This window comes from Prinia subflava, chromosome Z (assembly GCF_021018805.1).
Source record: "Prinia subflava isolate CZ2003 ecotype Zambia chromosome Z, Cam_Psub_1.2, whole genome shotgun sequence".
Taxonomy (NCBI): Eukaryota; Metazoa; Chordata; class Aves; order Passeriformes; family Cisticolidae; genus Prinia; species Prinia subflava.
The window spans coordinates 44,515,366-44,537,511 of record NC_086283.1 but is presented as its reverse complement, the minus strand read 5'-3'; the positions used below and the strand labels follow the sequence as shown (position 1 = coordinate 44,537,511).

At 38.2% G+C, this 22,146-nt stretch overlaps 1 protein-coding gene across 8 annotated transcripts in view; it reads right to left on the bottom strand.

The window, feature by feature from the left end:
• The window catches only part of CCDC171 (coiled-coil domain containing 171), a 163,147-nt gene that overhangs the window by 27,086 nt on the left and 113,915 nt on the right, over nucleotides 1-22,146 (bottom strand). For all 8 annotated transcript variants that reach the window (XR_010083542.1, XR_010083543.1, XR_010083541.1 and 5 more), the window contains one exon: nucleotides 18,146-18,277. Coding sequence is in view for 5 of the 8 variants with exons in the window: in XM_063423196.1 (XP_063279266.1) it covers nucleotides 18,146-18,277 (132 nt within the window). In the remaining 3 variants the exon portion in view is untranslated. The remainder of the gene's footprint in view (nucleotides 1-18,145; nucleotides 18,278-22,146) is intronic.

The following is a 22,146-nucleotide window of genomic DNA, read 5'->3' as shown; positions in this document are numbered from 1 at the left end:
TCAAGAAAATCAATTGACAGCATTTCCCAGAATGCAAATCTAGCTCTGCAGAAATTTTTTCCACTCCTGTTAATGAGTACTTTCTTTTGTTTTAAAGTATATACAGTGTAAGATGTATATATAGTTTTTAAGTATATATAACAATAAGATATTTCAAAAATAATCTCCTGATTATTTTTTATAACAGAAAATTTGGCATTTATACACATCTGCATGGTCTGCATTTAAGCAAGCACTTCTTGTTTTAAAAGTGCTGGTAATAGTGTGACACTAAAATTGGGAACAGACCATAAAACAATAAAAATTTGTCTTCAGCTACACACAAAATGTTTCAAGAATACACACCAGAAAATTACTTCTGTTCAGAAAGGCAAGATGCAGTGATTTCCAAACCTTATAGGACCCAATATTATCGTAACTCATTTCAAAAATCTAAAACATTTTTAGACAGATGAATATTGTAGGAAAGTTAGTGACAAGAAGACTTAATCAAGGAGGCCACAAAAACAGTGGAGTTGAAGACTACTGATTTTAAACATTACTGGCTCTAGGTGTCTCTCACTGCTTGACCAAGGGGCTTGGACCAAAGGACCATCAGAGGTCCCTTCCAGTCTCCATCTAATCAGAGATTATTAAGTCATCCAAGGGATGGAACACAAATCCAGTGGTTGAAATTTACCCAGCATTGTCAATTTTATGAGCACAAATTGTAAATAATTGCTCCACACTAATAAAAAAACAAAAAGAAGAAATAATCAGATGCTGAATTTTTTTTTTACAGTGATCTCTTTCTTTTCACTCCACACAACACTTGGATGTACAGAGGATGTCACTATTATTTATAACATCAACTTTCCACATCACATACTACTGATATGACAGAAGCAAGTGGTAGGACTGCTTTTAATCCAAGTGTCTGTGTGAGGAGACCCCTGCTCCAGCACTAAGACAAGACACAGGCAGCTTCATGAAAACTTCAGAGCATAAATTTCCAGATAACTGGCTACAACTCACAAGATAAAACTATATTCTTAGAGTTGGCTTGAAGAAAGGATGCTTTTAGGCTGAAATTGTTGGACTAGGAAGAAAATGTGCAAGAGTGCCCAGATTCTATTTTCAAATATAACTTTCAATGTACAGATTATTTTAAGCCTAAATACTTCTAACAATCTCTTTTTTTTTTACAGCTATTGGACATTTAAAACAGTATCCCTGTCATGGGTTGGCACTGGCCAGATGTTAATGCACCCATGAATATATGTTTTTTCTCTAACAACTCCTGTGGGATGTGATCAGGAACAGAGCAGAGCAGGCTTAAATCTTGAAAACAAAAAAAAAAACAACCCACCAAAACTTTATTAATTACATAAGAACAGGGACAGAAATACTCTTAAACACACACAGAGACAGAAATAAAAACTTCTTAGAACATTTCTTCTCCCAGTTTCTACCTCCCCACTCATCACTCTTCACAGACCAACCTTTGGGTTTTAGATCAAACAATCACCACTCAAAAAAAACTAATCTTCAATTCAGCAAGGGAGAGAGGAGTCTCTCTCGCACCACAGACTGTTCTCCAGAACACACAGGTCTACTCCTTATGTGTTTCCATGTCACCCGTGGCACCGCCCGGAGAAGTCTGCCAGGGTGACTCTCTCTTTTTCCTATGTCCAGCGCTCTCACCGCTGTCTCATAGGCCAAAACTACATACAGGGCTTTTTAAGGATGCTGCATGCCGAGCTCTCCCGTTTTCACCCAGGGGCCGGGGTTCCAGGAGCAGGTCTGCCCTGAGGGCAGACGGCGCCACCTCACCCTCCCCCTCTTTTCTCTGCTCGCTCCACTCTTCAAGTGCCAGTCACTGTAGCAAAAGCAAGGCAGCTGCATCTACCCAAAATGCAGTTTATGTTCAAAAGAGACTTAAGTTCAGTCTATGGCTGACATTATGCAAGAGAAGTCTAGCTCAGAAAGCTACTCCTCTCATTCTTCTATCGGGTTCCTTCTAATCATGCTTTATCATCTCAGTCTCAGACCGCTTCCCTCTCTCCGAAACTACCAGTCATGAGAATCAATGTCTAAGAAAAGTTTCTTTCTGCTACACAAGGGTTAACAGTTTCTATCTCCCGGCAGGGTGCAGGCTCAGGCACTCCCAGGCTCTACAACTCCCAGGTAGCTGGGCACCTTCTCTCGGAGTTTGGGGGTGGAGGGAGGTGAGCACACACAGAAGGCACTTCCACAGTTTTCTACCCTTCTATCTTAGACAGGGCAGTTCAGTTCTAGTCCAGTCCACTCTCTTCTCCCCCCCCCGGGGGCTCTGGCTTACCTGAGCCGACCACGTGTTTCCCCTCCCCCACCCAGCCTTGTGGCTGGGCAGGGGAAGGAGGCCTGACACGTCTCTCTGCTGAAACCAGGATCTGAAAAGAGGCCGAACTCCCTTGAGGTCCTGCTTTTAACTCTTTGTGTCCTCAGAGGCGTGTCTAAACTTCCGAGTGACCAATTCAAGTGCCAGCAGAAAAGCTGATTACTGATTAGACTGCCTACATCCCCCTAGAAAAAATTCACTTGCCCCGCAACCACAACAATCCCTATCTAGAAAATCCCTAAGAGCACTTTAACCATCTTTGAGAGCAAAATCAATTTTTTTTTTTTTAAATCAGGTGTTAGTCACATCATAATGGAAACTAAGTATTTTAAACTTTAGATCTTTATTCAGTTAGAAAAATGGCCTCTGAAGATTTTGAGTAGGAGAAGGCCCTTCCAACCTCTTCAGAAATGTCTCATCTGTAGTATGAGGATATGCATAAAAAGTTTTGGCTTTGGCTACAGGTAGGTGAAGATGAGAATCCCAAGTTGAGAGTAAAAATAAAATGAACTAAGTTGACGCTGTTTAGAAACCACAAACCAATGAACATCAGAGCAAAAGTGCAACATTTAAGCCATGCTTTCTTTCTCCATATTAATCTTTAAAAGGACTGAAAACACTTAAGCTTAGGACAGTTCTCCAGGGAACATGTAAATCCATTTTCTTCTAACATTCCCTGCATTTTTGAATAACCAGTCATTGTCTAGTTCTGTATACCATTTCTATAACCAGTAATTTTCAGGTGGATGGTGCTACAGATGCTGTAAAACTACATTTTGTATGTACTGTAAGTCTACAAGACTGAAAGACTTCAATCTGCAGGAGTATTTTAAATTGCAAAATGGTTAATATTGACAAATTACATAACAATCTCCAAGAAATTTGAAGAAAAAGAAAACCAATCTTTTTTAAAAATTATTTTATGAAATTCAAATGTTATTCAAACTTCAGCTGTTGTCATTGAAGTTACAGCAGAAACATAGAAGAAATACACAGATCAGTATATGCAAATTAGCAGATCTCTCATCAAAGTGTTAATTTTTTATCATACCCTATAAAAAAGGCCTTTTAAATTTCCTCTTAAAACACTATACATGTTGTCTCCCTTGTTCTGAGTGTTTGGCCATTGAGAACACAGTTTAAAAAATTATTTGGATAATGAGTTACAAATTGTAATGAATGAAAATTTCCAGCTAAAGTTTAAACTATTCTAAAGTTACAAATATAACACCAAATTACTAAAAATCAGTTTCTTTATTTTCATATCACTGCTATTACATTATCTCAGGACTTTTTTGGTCTGCTGTTATCATAGAACTGCATCCCATGTTTGGAAGGAGACCTTATGCTGAAATGATGTTTACTAAAAGGTGTCAAAAAACCTAACAGACTGACAATATTAGCATTGATTTTGTAACATCAGATGGAGCAGCCACAGTAGGAAGACAATCTGCTTTACACAACATACTTTACAAACCAAAGATGTACAGAAAAGTTGAAATTTATGTTTGACTTCTTGGTTCTTCCTTCAGAAATTCTTCAACTAAACACAGTGTTAGCACATAGCAAATTACCCCAGGACTACATATACAAAAAGATAAAAAAGAACAAGAGAAGGAATAATGAATGAACTTCAGAAGAATGAAAAATTAACACTGATTAACTAAATTAACAAACTGCTTACATGAGAATCTGAGAATTTCATTTATGGTACAGAGTTTGGCTGAAGTGGAACTCAGGCAAAAACAACTGGTGTGAACACAAAACTACATGGAGTTCTGTATGCCTGTCATTACTGTCTTGCTTTGAACTGACATAAAAGTCATTAAAATGAGTCCAGAAAACAAAACATACATCAACTACTTTTTATTTTCAGAAACGAGATTTCAGAGTAATTATTATATCTTTAAAATAGCTATATTTGGAGAAGAAATTATTACAAGTAATTTTCCCCATACATTTGAGCATTTGAAAACCCATCCTGGCTGCTTTGACCCATAGTCCAAAATGTCTAGTGGCATCAGTGAAGGATATAAATACAGCAGCTTCTCTGGCATGGAGGGAAAAAACCTCAAGGGAAACCATATTCAGCAAAATTGCACTTTTGCAGCTGTTTGGCACTTCTTTAATGATCTATTCTCCTTGTATCTCATTTCAACACTAAACTTTTTGTTCAGTTCCATTCAAGCATGGCATGCACAATTTAAATGTGCCAAAAAGCAGGTCAGTTTGGTTACAACTTTTCCCCCAACAAAAGCTGACTCAGTGCCACACATGAGGCCTAACTCTATCCCCTTCGCTTCAATAACAATTACTTTACCCTGTAGGTCTCAGCAGATAGCCCAAGGGAATGAAGCTCTAAATAAAAGGCTAGATTCTCTGCAAGAGGTAATGACATGACTTCCTACAAGAAAATTGAAAAGGGAGCATTGAAATTGACGGAAGGGAAAGCGCTTCTACTGGAAACCACAGTGGATGGGCATAACAATTGCCATGAAAATTATTACAAAGTGTAAGACTTTCAGAAATTACCTCAGTCTTCTAGAAACTGATAAATTAGGACAAATGTGTTTAGTCGGTATGACCAGGGAGAAAGCATCATGGGAATTTTACAGCAAAGGAGGTAGCTACCTGCAGCCTTGACTATTTACAAGTAGCTCCGGACTATGCAAGAAAATGGGCACTTAACAAAATTAAGGAAATACAGGCTTTTATAGGCCAGTAACGTTTATATGCAAAGACCATTCTCACTGTCTATTGCACAAAGTCAAGCACAGTTGCATGCCAAACGTAAAGAAGAAACAATTCCTGCCCCAAAGAATTTGTAGTTTAAGCTACAAATGAGGAAAATGTTACCCATCGTACACTTCCCATCATTTTGCACAGTCTCTATTCAAAATGAATATTTAATTTTATGAGAAAGGATTAGAATTTTTCAAGTAGGTTGTTCTAGTGAGAAAGAAATGGACACTGAAAGAAGTTTCAGGCTGGTATCCTGTCTTTTTTACAGTGTATATCAGCTTCTTTATCAGTGTATATTCTAGACAGGGACGAAAGAGAGAGAGAGAATGGTAGTAACCGACATTACTATAGAGCCTATATTTAAGTGAGCATGAAAATCTACCTAATGCAAGCATAAGGCATTACCACTGATGAGAAGAACCAAACAGCAGCAGTCACTACAGAAAAGTCAGGATGCAGTCTTACTACAAAACATGATAGTATCTCATCAGTCTTGAGGATAAAGAAGACAGTAAATTTCTCATCAAAATTCAGGTGAAATGTCAAGTGAAGTGCAAGTTGTCTAAACCTTAATGTGCCTAATGTTAACTGCCAAATATAGGATGGACAGGTGTTCCTCCCTTCATTCTACTTAAACTCAGACGTTAATGAAATAACTAGTTTGTTTCACACATTCTTAAACAACATTCTAAAAAAATTCCAACACATTCAAATGGTTAGATTTTCAATCAGACTTGCTTTCAAGACTTAATTTATGCTATGAAAATGTTTCATTAGAAATTTCAGTGACAACAGCTTTTGTTCCAAAATATGAGGAAATTTAAAGAACACAGTACACCTAATACCAAATCTCACAATGAGCACATACATTAGCAACCTTCTTTCCAAAGCAAATGTCTGACAGAAGTGGTTTCATCACTGAGCTTGACAATTTGCTATCCTTAAAAGCTATGTAATAAATATGGTATATTAATTCGTGTTTTGGTGCGTGTAAACTGTAAATATGTTCTGTAAAATGAAACACTGGCTGAGGTTGGGCACAGAACCGCCATTCAGAGGAGGACAATGCAATGCCGGGAACTGGGGACTTTGCCACCGGCATCAGGATAGAAGACACATCAAGATAGAAATCAGTCCTCAGCCCAGAACAGCGAAGCTGTGAACGCCCTGCCATCATAGATATCATCAGAGGAGGACGCCCATTCATTCAGAACTTCATTTTCCATTCACACACAGGAGGAGAGAAATTAATACTCCTCCCTCCAAGAGGAAGCCCCACTCAGCAGACCAATGACCGAGATGCATTCGAATATCCACCCCAAAAAACAAAGAACTGTGGGGAAATCCTCTGCCACGGGCTAAATAAACTGTATGAAACCCGAACCCCAGAAGGGGCTAATTCGTGAACTCTGGGGGATTGCAGAGCGACAGAGGCTGCTTTCCGTTCACCCTCTGACGATCCCAGGCATCATCAACTGTATCTACGCTTGTTGGTTTTATCAAAATTCTGTAATTTTATTTTAATAAACAAAATTATATTTTAATTGGCAAAGTGCATCGGCATTTATAACAGGATAGTATTATAAAAATAAAATATTAGTTTCACAAAGTTTGCTTTTAACCACCATATTCTGAGGAAGATCAAATAAAATTATCTTTATCATCTCTGCATATTTAGTTCTACAAAAATGGATCTACAGCTGAAGAAAACTCTTGTTGGGAAAAAGTGATTGTGTTTGTCTTTTTGACATTTGTCATATAAGAGATAAGCTCAGCTCAGAAAGGTATAAATCCCAACCAACACAAGCTAAAAACTGGTGGATGGGTGAGACTCCACTACACTGAAGTCTGGCCTCTTCTGTGCAAGAGGTCAGGAAGCTAAGTGACAATGCTGTTCACACGAAACAACAGGTTGAAACAGTTGAGTAATACATCTGCTCCAGGTAGCTGAACAGGCAAACGACACACTGAGATGTAATCTGAGCTCTGGGTGGGAACCGGAGACAAGAGGCTGTGAGCTGCCAAACTTTAGGATAACAAGGGGCACGCACAGGAGTGACAGCAGCCAGGTGAATGGACACTGACAGACACATCAGGAGCTGGGAATTGCCTAGCTTTTGAACCCTAATTGAACGGCTAAATTAACTCAGGCCATCCTAACTTAAAAAGACCCAAGAGAGTAGCATTCTTCAAACTACTTCTGATTCGTTACTATTTCCTTTACCCAATTTTCGGAGTTGGACCACTACTTGCAGTTAGGCAATTTATGAGTAATTGTGCCTATGAATGTTGGTAAACAGAAATCACTTCCACAGCTTACAAACTCCAGCCACTACAGATAATTTCTAGTTTTCACCTTCTTGTAGATCAGAAATGAGGAAAGCAACCTGTAAAAAAACTGATGGAGTGTCCAAGAATGAAAGGTGATTATGACAGTCAATGCCAAAACATGATTAGTATAAAGAAGGTAAACCGGGAATATTTTTTAATATTAACATATTAACATAAAATTAAACAGTAGAAGCCATTTTCAAAACAAACCCAAAAAACAGTTTTTCAGAAAGTGTGTAGTCAAGTCCAAGTGTGCAGAAGTCCTTCCCACAAATCATGTGAAAATGCTTACCTTTACATGGGTTCAAAGAAAAAATGGGAAAATTAATGGATGCCAAACTCAAAAATATTCATTTTTTCAGAAGATATTGCAACTAAAATGGTAGACTGGGAAAAATTCTGGAGACATTTCAGCACTGTTTCTTACACTTTTTTTTTTTTTTTTTTTGGTCATTTTCCCCGCCCAATCTGTTTTTAAGCAGGGACAACCAGTTTACTGTTATTATATGTGCCCTCTAGGCATTACATGTTTACTCAGTCCCACGGGCTATTTCCCAAAGGAGTAAAATTTGCGGCAAGTCTCACGTGGAATAAGGCAGAAAAAAATCAATCATCTAGGATAGTGACCTTTGTCAAGGTACAGGCAAACATCACCTTTTGACATGTAGAGGAATCTCTGCTCAAAATCCAGTCCTGTGGTCTTTGTAAGCATGTGTAAAAACTTGAGAATTTAAACTTCAACTTGAATTTTTTTGCTTGCACAATAGTAACCAAAAATCAAAAATATTTGAGATTGGAAAACTGGATGGAGGGAAAGCCAGGCACTATACACTGTGGCAATGGCAGGAGGCTTTGCTTTCTGATCTCTCCCTTTAGTATTTGCCAATTAAGATGAAGCAGAAAGAGGGGGATCCACCAACAGGTGCTGGTACTGGAAAAGAACAAACAATCTGCCTCCTACCAGAGAGAAAGGAAAATTAAAATACAGCCTTTAGGTATTAAATGTAATAATTATGCCCACACAGGTGGAAGGGATTACTCTTCCCTCCTGATCTTTACTTTATAACTGTTCTTTTATCAAAAAACGTTCCTGATATTGAAGCAATCCAGAAGAATCTCCAGTTCTGTCAAAAGTTCCAGGAGGATAAACAACTTCTTGTCATTTTATGGATATTATCTTCTTAAAAGCCATAGAAGATGTATATTGTTCTAAAACAATATAATGAAATTGGGTACTGCAATGGACAAGTACTGAGTGCCCTACTTAAAGCATATTAAAGTCCCGGGACACTTATAGTGAAGATTTTTTGAATCCCAAGAATTTGTGCTTTTCATAGTCCAAAATAATGCTGGAATTTGTGATCCTAGGATACTAGCAACATATGTCACTAGACAAGCAATCAATTCAGTAAATGAAAAATCAAGACAACAGCTTCAAAATAATTTGCTATGATTCCTGCAAAATAATAATGTAAAAAATAAAATTTGCAGGTAATAACACATGTGGATTTATAAGCCAAAATTTATACAACCCCTTCCACCAAAAAAAAGAACCTCACAAAACCCCACTAACAACAAAACACCACCAAAAAAACCCCCAACAAACCCCCCCACCAAATTAATTAGTGACCAATTGTTAGAATCTGGTAAAACAAAACAGTTTAACTTTTAATCCTTTCAAAACTTATCCTTTTTGAAGTTCACCTCAGTAGTACAGCATTTGGAATGCTATGCCAGTCTACTCCTTCAACACATGATAAGTGTGGAAATAAGAGAACAGCCTGTTTTTTATGCCTAGATTTATATTCTGGAAGGTTTACTGTATTTTTCTTAATCCGTAAGTTGCATATTCATTGCTATATTTTTGTCTAACTGCTGTCACTTATATTGTCAAGCAGAAGGACAATTGAGGGTCAGTTTATATAAGCAGCATCAATCTGAAAAATCTTCATCAGTCTTTATTTCAAGGCATTATGCAAAGAAAGCTTGACATTAAGAGAGCCTTAACTGACAGAAAATGAAATCAATCAGCAAATCACTAAGCCATAATAAACTCACTCAAGTTGTAGATAACCCTTCCTCTTCCAGGTCTTTAACTACGAGGCCCACCAAAATGCAGGATCTGGGCAGAAATGACTCCCATGATTCCATTACTAAATTCTTGTACTAATATAGTGCAATATTTAATAATTTTTTCTTACTCTGTAAGCAATTGATTAGAATAATAAGAAGACATGTTTTATAATAATGGACTACTAGGCAGTTAAGCAAAAAAACCTAAAGTTTCAGCATTTGAAGAAGGTTGGTTTTTCTTTCTAAACATAAGGATAGAAAATAGTCTGATTCTGTTTCTGCTACTTTAACATTTGTGTAATAAAATCTACTGCCTTATTAGCTTCCATTGTTTACGCTCACTTGCTCAGCATTTTTTAGTTTTTGAAATTAGGAGAACCAGTACAAAAAATCTAAGACTCCAGACAATCCCAATCTTTCATGGTTTTCAATTCATGAATTTAAATTGTAACCCATATGATTACCAACAATTAAACATCTATGTTTCTTAATGAACTCGTCTGCGTTACAATGGTACACACTGCACACACTTTAAAAAACAGCTGCAAATTTATAGTTGCTATCTGTGAAAACTACTCCTTTTCTGAAGATGCTGTGCACAGATAAACCCAAGCAGTTCTGAAAGAATGGATTTCTGAAGTAAAAATATCTGCCTAACAAGGTGTTGTGAGAACTATATTTGATATCTTGTTATTAAATAATGCTTTATTTTTCAATTACAGCTATTAGGAGTCTGTTCTTATTGACTGAGGCAGCTTTGGATACATATTGAGGTCACCATGACTCTAGAGTAGTTTTTCTCATGAAAGGATAGTGAGTAGGAAACAGGAAAGATGCTTCCTGCTATAAGATGCATCTAGTAACTAGGTGAAAAAAAATCCCAGGATTACAAGCAGAAGCAAAACTAAATAAATAAACTTAGTGAATTAAGATCATATTTTACACAGTTCTTAAAGAGCTTTCTTGCACATTAGCACAGCTAATTCCTAAGACATCACCCAAATGCAATAGATATTTATATATGAAAAAGTCTAGGTGGACAGATAGTTACATGGTTGCTTGACAGGGACAAAAAAGAGAACTTTCCACTGGGAAAGGTTACTGAGAGGTTAAATGACTATACTAACTTTGGCAATCAAGATAATCAAGATAATAATCATCTTGATTATTATCAGCTGAAAAGTTTTTACAAAACTGAGAATGCTTACGAAAAGCACTGGACAAATGTTAGTGGTGTCACAGGCACAAGAGATTTCAGTAATTGATTATTGGTGATTAGAGACACTGACTTCGAAATTTATGGTCCATAAGGCCAAGACTTAGCATGGCTGGAGTGCAAGAGTGTCCCAGTTAACTACAACATCTTCTGAGAAGTTTCTTCATATAATCTGTCCTAATTTAGTAGGATGAAGAAAGGCAAGTGAAGAAATAAAAAAAGTACAAGGGTGGTTGAAAAGTGAGGGAAAGAGGGTAATGATAAGGAGCAGAGAAACGAGGAAAGGAGAGAGGGCCTGTAGGGGAGAGGACGAAAAGACTGCTAACAGAAATGCTGGGAAGAGGAAAGGAAGTTGAGCAATTAAGTGGAGGAAAGGAAAAGCAGTGTGATTATAGAAGGCAAATTTCCAACATCACTGGCATTTAGATGTCTTGTTTTTTAAAGTTTTAAACTATTTTCCTAATATACATTAATCTTATGTTTTATAGTAATTATATTGAATTATGCTAAAATCACTTCTAAATATTTAGCAGCATGATACAACATATCTGGAGATACTACTCTAGATACCAGTTGAACACTTTTAAGAAAATTAAATTAGAGTTCTCCACTTTACATCTCCTCAATCTGGTTATTCAGACTTTACTTAGTTGTCAATTGCTGAAGTCCTACACCAAATTTATAATCGATAAGATTGAAGTTTGCAAAAGGTCAGGTTTGCAAGAGGTGTTGTCCCACTCTAATGCTTTCTAAACATTTACTTATTTATGAGTATTTCAACTCAAAATGCAAAGAAGCAGCAGAGTAATAAAGAATCACTTTTCTCCTTTAAACAGTATATTTTAGACAGGCTTGTGGTCAGTCCAGAAGCACTACATTCCGATGCTAGGTAAGAAATTAGTCTTTTTGGAGAGCAGAAGAAGAAATTAGTCCTTTTAGAGTTGGGAGGGCAGCCCAGCTACTGTTGATAGCAGCTGCTGAATGCCTGGACAATGAAGACCCAGTTTTACCTGACAAGAAACAGCAATCTGATTCCAGAGGATGCAGCATCCTGGCCTCTGTAATACAGTTGACTGTTCCTTCTCTGAAACAGTGTAAGTAAAAAGAAAACACTACAAGAATGGGCATGATGCATCTTTAAGACTCTCTAAAAACATTGTTTTTCAGAAGTATTAGCAGATTTTTTTTTCTTTTAACAGCCATGTTAGTAAAAGAAAAAAGCTTTAAAACAGAAGTACAAGATTTAAAATTCTAGTAATACAGTTTTTAAGCAGCTGCTCCATGATTAATTCTTCTCATTAAGTCCTCTTACCAGAACTGATTTATGTTTGAAAGACAAGCCTTATGCAGAGGATAAGATCTGATGACAGAATTATAATGTTACCTTTGAAATCACTTGTTTCCTCAATTTGGTAAGAACTTTTTTATTGACAAGTGAACACAGAAATGAGAAAGTGTTTATTATTTTGAGGAAAATTATCAGCAGAATTATGCATGTCTTTCACCATCTAATCTATCAAGCATAAATCTAAAATTAATAAACAAGTGAAAATAAATACAAATTAGGAAGCTCCTAAAACTACATTTATGTTTGTCCAATTAATTAGAAAAAGTGGACCTACAGCACAATTAGATAATGCATGACTAAATCATGCATGAATGCATAAATGGTAAGAACCTACTTCTTTGTAAATTTATAATGATTATATGCTAACACTGAAGATACATCAGTACTTGACTATATTACTACTAAAACTATAAGTCTTCATTTTATTACTGCACTTTTCATTTTAAATTACCTCAAAACACCTAAGAACAGCAAAGAAGAACATACAAATCCCACATGGACTTCCTAGACCTGCATGAACCGATGGATACATGCTGAAGACAGAGGGAGCAAGATGGGGCAGGTGGAAGGGAGAGGCAGAGGGACAGTAGGGACAGAAAGACTGATTCAGAGCAAGCAAGATAGAGTGGGGTAGAGGCACAGGAAGCAGAAGAGAGAGCGAGACCCAGGCAGAGCAGCAGGCAGAGCATGACTGAAGAAAAGCTCAAGAGTATGTAGGGCAGAGAGAGCAGGCACGCAGGGAGAGGGAAAGCAAGAGAACCAGAGAGAGGGTGCATGTGGTCAGCGTGCAAACGGCAGCAAGTGCACAGCCAGGAGGGCACGCGTGCAGTGGAGAGTGTGCAGAGAGGACACACAGACAGGCAGCAGAGCACAAGAGCATATGGCAGAGGGAGACAAAAACAGACGGAGCCAGAGACAGGTAAGACAAAGTGAAAACTTAACTATCGCAAACCCACCTGGAGGTGAGAATCACAGAATCGTTGTTGGAAAAGACCTCCAAGATCATCAACCCTTGACCGAACACCAACACACCAACAAACAATAGCACTAAGTGCCACATCCAGTTGTTCCTTAAACACTTTCAAGGATGGTGACTCCAGTATATTCCTGGTAAGTCCACTCCAATGCCTTACCAATGTTTTGATGTCCAACATGAAACTCCCTAGGCAGTATGAGCCTATGTCCTCTTGTCCTGTTGCTAGTTGCTTGGGAGAAGATACTGACTACAACCTACTACAACCTCCTTTCAGGTAGCTGTAGAGAGCAATGAGGTGTTGTTGGAGGTTAGGATTTTCCATGTTTTTTCTTCCTCTCAGGAAATTTTCTCCCATTCAAGAGAAGAGATGCCTAAGATTGCCTAAGAGATGGTAATGACAATAGTTAAGAGACAAAGACTTTGGCTGAGAGGAGGAGGAGGAGAAAGGGTGCAGTTTGCTGCTGTCTCTTGGCTGAGGGGCTTTCTCTTAGGAACTGCAGAGATACCACGAGATTTTGGCTGGGGGTGAGGGGCTGGGCCCCTGCCTTGCTCTCTCTCTCTCCTGCCCAAGATCTGAGCAGACAGGTGTGGTTTTGGTGCTGCACTGTTGAGGCCACAGGATTCTCTGCCACTGCAGAGCTTTTGTCCTTCCCTGCATCTCCTTATCATGGGTGAGCGTCTGCTGGGCCTGTCCAACACCCAACCTCACTGGGAAGAGGACTCCAACCCCCGAACCTTTCCTGGAGGGAGACTCTTCTGGCTGCTTGCGGCAGCCGCCTGCAGCAGCCTGCCTGCCGCTACCCAGCCCCTCTCATTTCTGCTGCTGCTTAGGGTTTTTTGCTACACTTTAACCTGACACCCATGCCTGCCTGGACTCCTGTTGGCTCTGGGCACGGCTCTGGAGTCTTTGCTACCCTTTGGTGGCCATCCCGGGTGTGCCCACCTCTGCTATTCCAGCCGGTCCTCCAAGGTTCCTGCTGCAGTCCATTTCGCCATGTGGAGAGGCGCCAGGCTTGGCTGCCACCGGGGGATTTTAAAGGAAGCCCCTTTCCCATCCCTTCCGCCGACCTGCCCGCCATTGCCCACAGGTGGCCAGACTCGCGCCACGGCGCCCCCTGCAGGCACGGGGGAATCACCGCGCCCGCCCTGCCCGCCGGGAGCCACCAGCGCCCCTGCCGACCGTGAGCGGAACTGCACCGGGGGAACACCTCTACGGCTGAGAAGGGGTCACTGGGTTTGTGGTTCTGGTTCTGTTAATGCCAGAGCTGGAGCTGGCTGCGTGTCTTGTTATACATATACATATATTGTAATAAAGAATTATTATTCCTTTTTCCCACATCTTTGCCTGAAAGCCCTGTAATATCAAATTTGTAATGATTTGTAGGGAAGACATTCTTCATTCCAAGGGAGATTCTCACCTTCCTTGGCAGACACCTGTCCTTTAAACCAGGACAAGTGTCCCCTGAGCTTCCTGTTCCTCAAGCTAAACAACACTGGCTCCTTCAGTCGCTCCTCACAGGAGTTGTGCTCCAGAGCCTTCCCCAGCTCTGTTGCCCTTCTCTGGATATGCTCCATCCCCTCAATGTCTGTCCTATAGTGGATGAGAGAGGGGCCCAGAACTGAACACAGCACTCAGGGTGTGGCCTCCACCTGTGCTGAATAGAGGGGGACAATCATTGGCCTGGCCACACTGTTGTTGATCCAGGTCAGGATGCTATTGGCCTTCTTGGCCACCTGGGCACAGCTGGTTCATGTGAAGCCCAGACTCTTTTCTGTGTTCAACTAGTATCTGGAGTCATATCTTCAGATAGCTTCATGGATCGTGCCGATAAATATTCAGAAGTCATTTTAGCATAAATCAACTATAATTCCTTTAAAACCTAACAGTAACATATGTGTCTGAGTTATCTAAATCTGCATCAAGAAGTTTCTTTCATACCAGTTTCTACCCTTCTGTGTCTACCTCTCCAAACAGAAGAAACCTAAACTGATAATATAACAATGCCTTATTATTTATATATATATTAATCTCATCAGATTTATTTGGGAGCTTTCTGAATTGCATTTAGGTAAAAATGCTTGCATTGGTATGAATTACATATTTGATGTAAAAGTACTCGAGACAATTCAGAATTAATTTTCTGAATGCCTACTTTCTGTAAGCCAAAAAACTATTTCAGAAGAGAGTGTTAAGATTAAGTAACCTTATCCTTGTTCTAAAGATGTAACACAATTGAACTTTGTATTTTATAAAGAGCCGCTAACCTTTACTCACTAATTTAAATAGTCATCTGCCAACCAAGACTATTAGAACTAGCAATACCATGTCATTTTAGTTGCCTCTTGAACCCTATATCCTGCATTCATAGGAGGCTTCACATATGGTTCCACTTTTTGTCTTCAGTAGGAACATTAGGGCATGGCCAGAACAGCACACCTAAAATGCTGTGTTGTGCTCCAGGTGCTTGAAAACAATATCGTAATTTTCCACTTTTAAACTTAAGTAACAAACAGCACAGTTTTGTGACATAACATTCTTCACAGCAATTAAATATAAGGTGAAACTTTTTCAAAGCTATAGCAATCATATTATAATCTTAGAGATACTACACTTTTTTCATTATTTATCCAACTAAAGTGACATTCTCAAACTATTATAGTGATTCTCCTGCAGTCCTCAAGAATTTAACGAATGTCTACAAATTAAGTCATACTTGCACAGGACTTTAGAAGATGCTTAGTGCAAGGGGATGCTTGTTGAACAACTTAATATTTCTACTACATAACTTTGCAATTTAGGAGCTATTTCATGAAGTGCAGCCTTTGGAGAAGATACACAGAATGGTGCGTCCAAATATTTAATTTAATTTCATTTCAATACCTAAAGGTCGAAATTAGAGGGTACAATACCTTAAAAGAGGCATACCCCTTCCATATGATGAAGAAATGATACACTCAGACCAATGGATATATAATTAATTACTGATCTCAACCATCTACTACACAATGGGTGCATGAATAATAAATATAAAACAATGTCATCTTCTATCAGTACTCAATGGTTCTGATAGCCAGTGCTTCCCTATCACACTGTCTAACTTAAGATCTTAATTTTTTATGCAATTTTTGACAATACACAATCAAATACAGATAAATTTAGACTTGGGAAAATCCTCCTGATGTCTAACACTTGCAGCAGATAATAAGGCCTTTAACTGAGTTGTACTTGTCACAGACTAACTATAGCAGTTCTAGAGAACATTCAGGCAAACAATTCCACTGGTTTTAAAGAGAAGTGTCCATAAAGTGATTACTCACAGTTTACGTCATTCAAGATTACAGGTTGCTCTTAATGTAGTTTTGCATGAAATTAGCATCAATTGGTTGACTCCCAGTTATAAAAGGAAAATTTTTTGAGAAAATCTCTACAGTGTGCTTAGTAACTTATCAAAAAACCACTATGATGACTACAGGTAGGGAGAGGAAGAAGGAGAGAAGGGAAAGAGAAAAGAAAGGGAAGGAGGAAAGGAACTTCACAGAGATACAAACTGAACCATTGAAGCTGTTTGTGTATACACACAGTAACCAAGTGTAACTGAAGCTGTCAGGTAAACAAAAAGTAGGTTTACGTCACTGCGCTACCAGTGCAGCAATACTATGGGCTAGCTACAGCACCAGTAAGTAGTATGTACAAATCTGAAATGCAACTTTTTTATACTACCGTTTCTTTTCTTAGAAATAATGACGGAATAGGCTGTCTTGGAAATGCTTCTGCAATCATTGGAAGGTCAAAAAAGAATGGAAGTTGGAATGAGACAAAAAAACAGAAGCAGGTATCATCGACCAGGCTCCTGAATTACAAGAGTAGTATTTAAAAGCTGCTGATTTCTATGACAGCTTCTTAGGAAAAAGATGCACCTGTGGAGCTTTTTGTGCAGCTTTAAAAGTGATCATCACTGTATGGGGAAGCATTTGCAACCTACCCTCTGCCAGAGACATACAGCTGTGCATACTATGGTGCACGGGAATCTCACGGTCTTACGTATTACTACTTTATTATGGAAACATGATAATACACACATAATTTTAATATTTTTCATATTGAAAGACACACATGCAAAAGGGCAACAGTGAGAAATTTCCAGTTTAGAATCTGCCTTTCTTGAATGATCAGTTTTGTGACGCTGCTCCTGCAATTATATACTATGTCTAGAACAGAAAATCTACAGTAAGTTAAAAAAGGTTACTACAGAAAAATATACATATTGTGCAATATTTGAATTTCCTAATATCCTTGCACTTTACTTGACTACCTTTATTCTCTCTGATTCAGATAGAAGGGCACACTGAAAGAAGTATGTATTCACTTTGCCTTTTGTTCTCTCATTGGGAAAACAAAATATTCTGCTTTTAACAAAAATGTATTCTCCACAGCTGTAAAGACTAAGACATAGTCTGTATAGAAAACATAACAAACTTAGAAACAATAAGGCAGCTTTGCACAGAATCCATTTTCAGTGCTGAAGATGTAAATTTTCAGTTAATTTCTCTTCTTTTCCCCAGTTTCCTCCTAATAAAATTAGTATTCTGGAAAACATAAGTATTTAAACGTACATAAACAAAACAGCTCCTATACTAAAGTATTCCAAACAGCAGTTTCTTTTAAATTATGAGTGCTAAAGATCATTGTTAATTCTGAAACTGAAATATGAAATAATCTGATACTGACCAAGTAGCAGCATAAAAATCTTGTCTTTTTTTCCCCCGCCTTTTTAATTTCTATTTGTCTTGCATAAATTAAGCAGAGGAAGGGGGGGGGGGGGGGGGATAAAGTGATATTAATTTTTGAATGTAGAATTTGTGGTTTTCCATGGTCATATCCCTGTCAGTTATTTAACATTATACCTGCAAAATTAAAAGTTCACATCATCTCTGAAATACCACAGTATACCAACAGTATATATGAAAATTATTTCTCTTTCAACTGTTGACTACAATAGTTTTGAAGCATTTTCTTCTCCACACATTCAGAGCAGTCTAGCTTCTTGTTCTCAGTTGCAAAAAATGAAAACAAGAAACAGGATTATTTTAGACTCTAACCTGAAATGCTGCAGCCTCTGGCCTGCCCTTCAGCCCTTCCTCTGAAAAGGTCTCCAGGTGCAGTTTGGGTAGCTCCAGGGTGAAGTCATTCGTGGCTGCTGCAGAACACGGCAGCAAGGCCTGATCTCTGACCTAAAGGGAAGAAAACAGCATCAATGGTAATTCCCCTTCAGACACATTAACTGGGATGAACTGGGTCCCCTTGAGCCCACTGAGTGGACTTGCATTGATCGCTGGACCTGAAATCCATGAATAAATTTAGGACTAATTGATTTTTCGTTGCAAATAAATCTCTAATTCAGAGTGCTGGGAGAGAATGTTAAGAAGAAAAAGCATCTTCTCCTAGTCTGAAATGAGAAGAAAAGACACTAAGGGCTCTGTAGCCCATCTAGAACATACATTTCACAGATCTGTCACCTGTAAAAACCTCGTAAAAGAAACAGTAATTGTACTTCTAACTGAAACAAACAGGAGCTCTGAAATTAAAAAGTTCGTGTGATCACATCAATGAGAAGCTGGCATGTGAGTTCTGTCTACTCTGGTATCAATCCTCCAGAATAACGTTCATTTAGAAACAACTCAGCCAAAAGTCAGAATAAAATGAATAATCCACAAAACAAAATGGACTAACCTGTAGCTTTACAAGGGGGGAAGAATGGGAGGCGGCAAGAAATGCCCGCTTTTTGCGGACCCTGTGTCCGACACGCGGCGCTCCTCGGGCGGCCCGGCCATGCCCGGGCGGCGCGCTCGGCCCGGGCGCCGCCGGCCCGCGCCGTCGGTGTCGCAGTGCCACCTGCCGGCCGCGCGCCGCAGCGCCGCCCGCGCTTTTGTCCCCGGGCGCGGCGCAGCGGGAAGGCCGGAGCGCTCCCGGGAGTGCCCCGCATATCGCGACATGTCGTGCGTCTGTCCACCGGCACGGACGGACCGTTGTACGCGTTTAACGCGCACCTTCCACGGCCGCTCCGCTTACGTTCACACACCATATGACGCCACCACCCATTTTTCATTCTATTTAATACAAAATTTACAATGTCTGCCTCTGGGAGATCCCAGTAGTCAGATTATATTCTAATACAGATGGATAGACACACATACAAATATATGTTAGTAAAAACGAATAGATTAAATCCATTTATTTGGCATCACTGCATCTGTTGAGTAGCAATAGTGGGTACTGCTAAAAATAATTTACTGTTTTAATGACCTAATACACAGTGTAATACTAAAACATACACTGAATATATACTAAAGCATATACTGGATATATCCTAAATGCACGTAAATCAATAGATATACCATTTACTTAGTACTATTTTAATAAATTTCACGTTTTGTTAGAGGCTGCCTTGCCCACAAGAATGCACCGAACGTGAATTAAAACACAAATCTATTCACTTTAAATCCCAGATTACTTTTCTGTAACCACTTACAAAATTAGATTCTTGTAAAATGTTGATTATGAGTGAACAGATTTCAAATAACAGCAGAGCCTTTGAAATCTGCTCGGATTGAAAGAATCATGTGCAAATCTACTGATACAAAGAAGAAGAGATTTTATTTTATTCGTTCCTCTGTTCTGTGGGAATAGGGAGCCCTGCATTTCCCAAGTTGACCTAAAGAATTCCTGTCAATACCTGTGGCTGCCAAACATATGCACTATGATGCAATTTTTATAACAGGAAAGGTCCTCTACACATTTTTTGCACACACAGTGCACTAGGTTCAGGATATACAGTCCTGTGGAACAAACATACTCTCTAGAGTGTTCTGTCAGCATGTGTAATTCTGGTCAGATGTTAACCTTGCTGAATATAACAAAATACATGGCTTTAAATACACACACATGCACGCGCACACACACACATACACACACACTTGATTTACATTTTTATAGCTTATACATACACCAACTTTTCAGTGTCATTGCTGCCAGTATGCACACAGATAAAAGAAAACATTAATGTGGATTAAGGTACGAAGATTTTATCAACATCAAACCACCAGTGTTTTGCCTTCTACCCTTCTGAACCGTAGTCAATAGATCTAAATATTTTACTGCACCCTGGCCAATTCATTGTTTGATGTTTAAAAACTCAAACAGAATCAAAGAAAATTTATTAAATTTCAGCCCCCAAATGAGATACTATTAGCTTTGAAAGTCAAGTTTAACTGCGATATTGATGATTCTCTTTTTTCTGTGACAAAATTCACAAGGGAAATCCCTATGTCAAAGTACAAAAGCAGATTGCTAATACTAGGGGGAAAAAAACAATGTATAAGCAATGTAGGTATAATATATACACAATACAGACAGCAGAAGTCCTTTTAACCCTATTAGTTTCAAACTCTCTATTTCAGTATTGGGGTATTACACTCACTGAACAATAAAATATAAACCCCATTTTTTAAATGGCTGCATTGTGGTAAACAAATGCCAATAGTATAACTGCATCAGAAAATTATATATTAGCTTCTTAAAGAGTATGATTTTTGATATGAGGATTCACAATTTAAAAATACTCAAATATTTTCTTGTGTTTGTAAATACTTAGATTGTAGAGAGTACATCTCATTATTAGTATGCATATTGAGAAACTGAAAAAAATAAGACAGACTTTTCCTTTGAAAAATACTCATGAGGGTTCAGCAAAAATTGTAAGAGCAAAAGACTGGGTGTATGCTGTACAAATATCACTATATTGTTTCACTGGAAGTGAAAACATTCCAAGTTGCCTACCTATTCAAGGACTGGAAAGCTATAATGGCCATGCCTGCATGGAATCACGTTGGAGAGCCCAGATCTGTATGAAATCTTAGTAAAGAAATAATTTGATAACTTCTGTCTATTGGCTTTTTGAGATCTAGAAACAAAACAACAGTAGCTGAAAAACTGTATTTATTTCCTCATTCTCTAATGCAGTAAAAACAATACGCACATACAAATTTACATTACAGAACCACGAGGCAAATATAAAATGGGTAATTTAATTTCTTTTTTGAAATTTTTGGAAGTTCAATAGGCAGAAGAACATCCTAAACAGTATTTTGTATTTAATGACTTTTTTTTCCTCCATATGAAATCTAAAGCAAGACCATTTTGTCTGAAAGGTCTCCCAAGGCTAGAGAGCTTTATGTTAAAATCTAAAACACCCAATCAGCTAATCAGGCTTATTGTAATGATTAAAAATGTCTAAAACCAGTTTTACTTCCCTAAACTCTAAAATTAATATAGATAAAAAAGATATAAATTTATATTTATCAATGTTAGTGAAGGTTTTAGCCATTTCTGATTTTGTTAAACATAACTTCAGCTGAGACTGTGAAAAGTTGGAAGAGTGATTTTATATAGAATATAGTTAAGTATTGTGAGAGCATGCCTCTAAATATGATCACTATATTTTTCAGTTTAGACATATAAATACTATCTGAAAACAGGCAAAATCACAAATGGATCCACATTCTACTACAATACTTCATAGCATTTTAAAATAAAGAAGAGTGACTTATGACAGTGTTTAACTTTTTAATTAATTAGGAGAGCAACAAAGAAGACAACACTATAGCTGCTCAATTTAAAATCAATAAAGTACTCATTAATTCAGATCAAAGCTGAAACTGAATAATAAACTGAAGTTACATTATTGACTGAACCAAAGTGAAGAATTTGGTGGGCTAATTCTACATGTCCAGAAATGAACTCTAAAATGTTCTGCTGCTCAAGATAATAATAGTTTTGTCTACAGTCCACTCCTGTGCTCCCTTTGGTTTTCTATGCAGAGTTTGATGTGGTATATCTAGTTATGCCAACAGAGACATGGTACTAAATGCTAGCAAGTTGTAAATGGTATTAGAATGCTTAGACCTTCCTAATGTCTTTTCCCAGTTGCTATCTGACTGGTACAACAAACCTAAGATTTTAGGTTTTTATTTTGTTCCTAATTCATTGCTTTCTTATGGTAAAAAGAAAAAAAAATTATTTATGGATATAGGCTTCACAATGT